Genomic DNA, 6,552 nt, shown 5'->3' with positions numbered 1-6,552 from the left:
GATCCTTCCTTCCATTGATGATGTGAGGTATACATGTTTATTAGCCAGCCATGATCAAGTGCTTGAAAGAGCTTTGAGGCCTCTGCGTCAGTGAATTGATGCGTTAATTCAAAGGAGGATAGAGTTAACATCAACATGACTTGTATAAAAGAAGAACGAGTGCGATAAGATGATTTGAACACCATTCATGTCCACTATTATCTTTGCCGTAAATTAAAAGGATTTGTAGTGCAGCTTCACAGATTTGCATGTTGTAATGGAGGGCTTCAATTGCATGCTTGCAATTGATGTCCACCAAATGTGTGGAAACTATTTAATTTATTTACTTATTTTTGCAATGATTTTCAGTCCATTTAATGATCAAGAATTCAAATAACCAATTTAAATCACTTCATTTTGCTCTCCAAAATGATCTACTTTAAGAGATTTGTGCTAGTTTCTGTTTTTTTTTTTCGTCTAAACAAGAAAAAAATTGTCTCATTAGTCAAATAATTTTTGTTTTGGACATTGAACTCTTTCAATAATTGCGTTTTAAGTTTTGATTTTGTAAAATATTTTTTTTAAAAAAATTATAACCACAAAAGCTATTGTAATGTCAAACACACACTAACAATCACCGGTTATAATCACCGGTTATAAAGTGGAAATGATTTTGATCTTTTCTTTGCAAACCAAATATTTAATCCTTCATTTTATTTCTATTTTTCGGGTTTTATGATTCCAAATTTTGTCTTGAATATGTTGCGTTGTGAATTAAAAAAAACTTTTATTTGTTATTAATTTTCTAAATATATTTATTTTGCATGTCATTGCTAAAATGCGATCACTTATTCAAAGTACAAATATTAACAAAAAAAAAATAAAAGAGGAGAGGATTTTACTTTTTTTCTCCTCACAAAATACTATTCACTTGAATAATATTTTTTTTTATTTTTTTTCAATCTATGTTCTTTTTTTAAAAAAAAATAATTCAATTCTATCCTTTAATATTATATTTATTGGGTTTGGACTTCATAATTTTCTTCAATTTACTTTTTATGAGGTTATCCTAGTCTCATAAATTGGACTGCAGGTTTGATCAACTAACTCGGTTGAGTCGAATTTTTTTTAATTACATTCTTCAACATTAAATTTATTAGGGATTGAACTTCATAATTTATTTTAATTTGTTTTCTATTAGATTATCCCGGTGTCATGACTCGGTTTGTGAATTTAACAGATTAACTCGGGTTGACTTGAGTCATATTTTTAGTCCTTTTTTTAATTGGTATTTTTTTTTAAATTTTACCCTTCAACGTTAGGTTTAATATTAGAAATTGAGCTTCATAATTTGTTTTGATTTGATTTCTATAAAGTTATCATGGTATCATAACTCGACATATAGATTGACAGATTAACCTATATTGACTCGAATCAATATATTATGTTATTATCTTAATATTTATTAAAAAATATCATTTTAAATATTTATTTTGAATCAGATTATATATATTTTTACCGGTTATTCGAATTGCTTTTAGATCCGTAAAATAAATCGAGTCACTTTAAATCATTCCTTTAACAATTTAAATTTTTGTGTTAAAAAAATAATCCGATGAATGACCAGTCATAAGTAAAATGATTTTCTTATATTTGACGTCATCAACATATGAAAGCAATTAAGCAAATCATGGGGTTATTGTATTGAGTAGACAGAGTAAAATTGGTGCTCAAACAAACAAAAAATAAAATCATTAAGGAAATCATGAAGGCTGGCTGACAGACCCACCGTATGAAACCAATACAGCACTTGCACCGCACCGCACCATACCGTACACACACATACAGGCACAGAGCAAACATGCACCAGAAACAAAAAGATATCACCTTATCTTCAAATAAGTGGCAAGCCTCTGCTTTTGTTCTTCCTTTTTCTAAAAACTGAGGATACGTCTCTGAGATTTGTCTCTCTTTTTTCTGGGGCATTATCTGGCTGCTGACAGGCTGCTATCATTACTATCTGACTGCCCATTCTGAAAAAACAAAAACGATTTTGTTTGTTTTCCCAGACAATCGCAATGGCGAAAGGGAGCAGCCTCTGATCCTACCTTATCTGTCCTGCCACTCCAAAACAAAAGCTCCCTGCCCTATCAACAGTTGCTGTCTTTTGACCCCCTGCACGAATTTCAGGCGATTTTCATGGCAATATCAAGGATTGGGTCCAAGTGACACACTCATATTGGCCATACTCTACCATATAACAAGTCTTCATAAATTTCTTGCTTTTCTCAGCATTACATGAAATGATGTGTAGACATACACTTTGCTAGCCTGGGTTTGATAAAATAATGCTTGAATGTGGACATGGCAGCTGCATGCAGTTACAGGGTTCAATTATTTTGAAGTGACATATATACTTGCATAGGAAGATCACAAGGAGTCTTTCTGGCAACCATTATCATCATAAACATGCAAATTCAATATTATTATTCTTGCCGTATACTATCACACTTCATGACATAAACAAATCAGTACTACTCCATCATGCTATAGAGTTATTAATTAATTGGTTCCCTTGCTACTTTGAATTTCTGAATTTTACATGCCTTTGCAGAAAATTTAGCCCACAGGTTTCCAAAAGAACTCCTCCCAAGTGCAGTGAATGGAAAGCGCTTCCTGTGTTGAAATTATATTATAGTGCAGGATATTTTCAAAACATTTTTTTTATATTACCATGTCAAAATCATTGAAAAACACTTAAAAATATTAATTTGATATTTCTTAAAGGGAAATGTATTTTTGAAATGAACCAAAAGCAGAAACTATATTCCTCCCACATTCACTATTTGAATCTATGTAAACATCCCTTCCTTGGGGAATCTTTTATGCCAAAAGGAGAATCGATTACATTATTTTAGTGATTAATTATATAGTGAATGTAGTTTTCATTGACCTTAGAACTCAACTGATATTTACACTCCCTTCCTTCTGAAAGGTTTTAGTTTCTATGTCTTTTTCAAAATAAACAGGATATTCAACATAATATTATTTGTTTGATATTTGGTAGGATTTTAAAACTTCCACGCAAAAGTCACACCTCCTTCGAAAGAAATTCCAATTTTTTAAATGATGGAGTATAACATTAGAACATCTCATGATTAATTGACTTTTTTTTTGGATAAAAATTACTGGCTTGAATTTGACTTCTCAGTTAGCTCTCACGATAGTGACAGGATAGTCCAGGTTCGGCTAATGAAGTTGTTTTTCAAACTTAAGTGTCGAGTTCACCTACTTGAGATCGATCCCCTGAAATGGTGATCTTCTTTTTAACTGATGTTGTTTGTTCCAGAGTACAAATGGCTACTTGGAGTACCGTTAACTGAGAAGTCAGCAAAGAGGAGAAGTGCCCTAGTTGTTGTGCCAGTCGCTTTGAAAAAAAGTTGGCATAAATGCTACAAGGACAGCATCCTCTTGGACTAACTCAATCACTGTAGCAAAAGCTGGCATGCTTTATCGTAAAAATAGTAGATAAAGATAGGACTGCTTCAACTTCATTCCAAGTGGGTGGATTTCTTGTTTGCCGTTTTAGTACATGCCCTGTGAGGTTTAAGAGGGCAGGATTCCTGGCTCGAATTAAGAATCAATTTCGCATATATAAAATGGAAAAGAACAGCCAAATTAAGTAAAGAAAGGGGGGAAGTGGAAGCTTTCCTTGGAACAGGAGGTGTTTTTGTACATTGCTAATCTGAAAGTCCCTAATGCGCATATTAAACAACGGCTAAAAAAAATTCAAGAGAGTACAAAGGAGAAGAAAAGAAAGGGAGAAAAACATTAAGACACGGGTTAACCTAAAATGGGTCCTTAACATTAGCCTTGAAATGGCTTTAAAATTAAACAGCAGTTGGGATCAGAGACAAAGGGTCTTAATTTCCACACCCTTCAATTCTTGTTCCATTGCTTGTGACCAGGGACCCATTTGGGACACTTTGGACTGAAGTAACGAGACACAGCCCTCGAGTTCAAGAGCTCAACAATTGGTGCAAATTTCACACACCTAGGGGTCTTGTATTGGTTGATTGATGCCCCCAAGCTAATGGCATAGTCCATAAGCTTATCAAAAGTCCCTGGCTCAACAATCTTGATCTCAAGTGGCCCAATTGACTTATCAGACACACGTCCTTGGCGATATACACTATTGAGTGACTCTTCAATGGTCAAGCAACAATCCTCGAAGACCGAGGGAGGAATAGGGGTTGACCCACTGAGGCTAAGCTCCCAAAATAACACATAGTGGCCTGGAATGGTAGTGGTATCTGCGTAGCTAGTGTACTCAGCTAGTGTTGCATCAAATGGGATCAAATGGTTCACAGCATTCTTAACTGCACTTTGTAGTTCAACCTCATCGGTCTTGTCTGAATCAATGCTCAAGACTACATTTTTCCGGCATATGAAGCTGAACTGGGGTGCCTTGTTCTTGAACCCCACCACTCGTAGCACATCACCAACCCTATAGCGATAAAGACCTGCAACAAGAGTTTTTTATTTTATTTTATGTATGTAAGACAAACTATGTAATACATTAAGAGAAAAGAAAAAGGGTGAGCATTAATTTTAGATAAATTTAATTACCTGCATAGGTTGTGACCACAAGCTCATATTCTTGGTCAAGCTTGACATCCACAAGATCAACCAGTTCTTGTTGCTCCTTCTCCTTAAGTGATTTAGGCCTGGAAACTGAGTTAATGCCCCCATTATTTCTATTAACAGGTAAGAACTCAAAGTAGGCCATGGTGGGAATGAGGGTGTAAGACACTTCACTTGGCTTGCAAATAGGATTAAGATTGACACCAAAGTAGCACTCAGAGGACGCATACATGGTGCAGACTAAAGGCAGCCCATTGCTGTAGTAATCAAGAGTTGGAATATATTGTGACATGGTGCCTGTCACAATAACATCTACATACTTAGTGTTTGGCCACAACCTTGTTATGATTCCTTGCCAGGATTCTTTGCTGCATTCAGCCTCAATAAAATCGGCAAGTTTTGCATCAGGTTTAAGTATTTTCATGACTGCTTCACGTATCGAAGGATCCGTGATTTGGGGGTCAATTATGCCAGTTCTAATATCATTCGCAAGAAACTTCCAATATTTTTCCAAGAAACGGATTGCTCGAATAAAACCAGAGGCGAAAACAGCCCCAACACGGAGGACTTCTTTGTGCTGGCAAAGACCACAAAGCATTTGGGAATACATGGATTGGTAAGAGTCAGGGCAAAGAATGGTTTCATTTGGGCTTGTGTAATTAGTGTAAGGGTCATAAGGCCTGTCCTTGAAATGGGTGCTTTTGTAGTAACTAGTGAGAACTGGCCTAGCCACAAGTCCACCAGGTGTCTTAGCCTCAGATTTTATGAACAAAAAGTACATTCCTTTGCCTTTTTCTAGGTCAGGAACAAACTGACTCATAACAGGCATCAACAGGCTATATAACAGTGATCTCCTCCCCAGCTCCTCTACAATTGTTGGCATCAACTTTCTCTCCCCTCCTGAGGTCCCAGAGCTGCAAATCAAAACCATGCCAATTTAGCCAAACCAGCAAAAAATTGAATACGAGTCTGCTACAAATTACCGGAAAGAAAGAATTACAGATTTGAACGGCCCACTAAGCCAAAACATTAAGAAAAAAAAAGAGAGCCTTGAATAACTACACAAGGTACTAAAAAGCCAAAACTTGCACACACCCACCTTGTCAAAAACTCTGAAATGGGCTTTGAGCAGAGAATTGGTGAGGCATCACCGTTGGCAATACGGTTGATATCAGGCTGGATATCCTCATAATTAATCACGGGCATGACTTTCTTGAAAGTCTCACGGTTAGTCTGGCCATTAAGACCATGCCTTTGCAAATACTCAACATGAGCATTGCGAGAAAGAATTTCTTCAAGAACCTTCTTCTGGGCCTCATCAGCGTTTGAGGTCACATCTTCAATGAACTGAAGGGATTTCTTGTTCTTCTCAGCAAGGTTGTAATCAGAGGGTTTCAAAGTGTTTTTTGGTGCCTCAGGCATGATTTTTGAACCTTTGAAAGAGATATACCTCAAAAGTAAGTGTGTGGATGCGTGCTATGTGTGCTTGAGAGAGAAAAAACACAAGAGTCGGAAAAGATGTGTATTGTAGAGAGAAAGTGTGTTGTGGTTGTGTGGGAAAAAAAGGAGTGGAGGTGTGTATATATAGAGGGAAGAGGCATGAAGGTGGCTATGGTTTTGTTTTCAATTCTTGGGATCGAGAAGTAAATATTTAGTACAAGAGAGGGTATTGTTGTAAACACAAGCTATTTCCCTTTGGATCATTTACCATCCCTGTATATGCCTGCACGCAAAAGAGTAGAGTTCCCATGCTTTTCTGGGTCAAATAAAGTGCTAGCCTTTCCTTCGGCTTTTTGGCTATTCTATTTATAGAGAATAATATATATTATATTTTAAAATTTTATTTAATAATTTAAATTATTTGATTGAGATGATTTTTAAATATAGTATTAGAATTTTGATAATCAAGTAATCACGACGAGTTCGAAT

The 6,552-nt window shown here is 35.8% G+C and overlaps 1 protein-coding gene across 1 annotated transcript; it reads right to left on the bottom strand.

Annotated features, from left to right (window-relative positions):
- Positions 1 to 3,686: 3,686 nt before the first annotated feature.
- LOC7454392 (indole-3-acetic acid-amido synthetase GH3.6) lies at positions 3,687 to 6,195 on the bottom strand. Its single transcript, XM_002316918.4, has 3 exons — positions 5,723 to 6,195; positions 4,609 to 5,537; positions 3,687 to 4,502 (listed from the first exon to the last, which is right to left on the bottom strand). Exons 1-3 carry the CDS (start codon positions 6,043 to 6,045, stop codon positions 3,919 to 3,921), a joined length of 1,836 nt encoding a protein of 611 aa, XP_002316954.1. The 5' UTR covers positions 6,046 to 6,195; the 3' UTR covers positions 3,687 to 3,918.
- Positions 6,196 to 6,552: the final 357 nt, after the last annotated feature.

The sequence above is a fragment of the Populus trichocarpa genome, chromosome 11, assembly GCF_000002775.5.
Source record: "Populus trichocarpa isolate Nisqually-1 chromosome 11, P.trichocarpa_v4.1, whole genome shotgun sequence".
Classification (NCBI taxonomy): domain Eukaryota; kingdom Viridiplantae; phylum Streptophyta; class Magnoliopsida; order Malpighiales; family Salicaceae; genus Populus; species Populus trichocarpa.
The sequence above is the reverse complement of the archived record's forward strand: the minus strand, read 5'-3'. Positions and strand labels throughout refer to the sequence as shown.

Excerpts from the sequence above, each read along its gene's own strand:
- LOC7454392 (XM_002316918.4), bottom strand. The coding sequence starts at position 6,045 with ATGCCTGAGGCACCAAAAAACACTTTGAAACCCTCTGATTACAACCTT. Across the intron at positions 5,538-5,722 it reads ATTTCAGAGTTTTTGACAAG|CTCTGGGACCTCAGGAGGGG; the intron begins GTGGGTGTGTGC and ends TTTGATTTGCAG. Across the intron at positions 4,503-4,608 it reads TGTGGTCACAACCTATGCAG|GTCTTTATCGCTATAGGGTT; the intron begins GTAATTAAATTT and ends CTCTTGTTGCAG.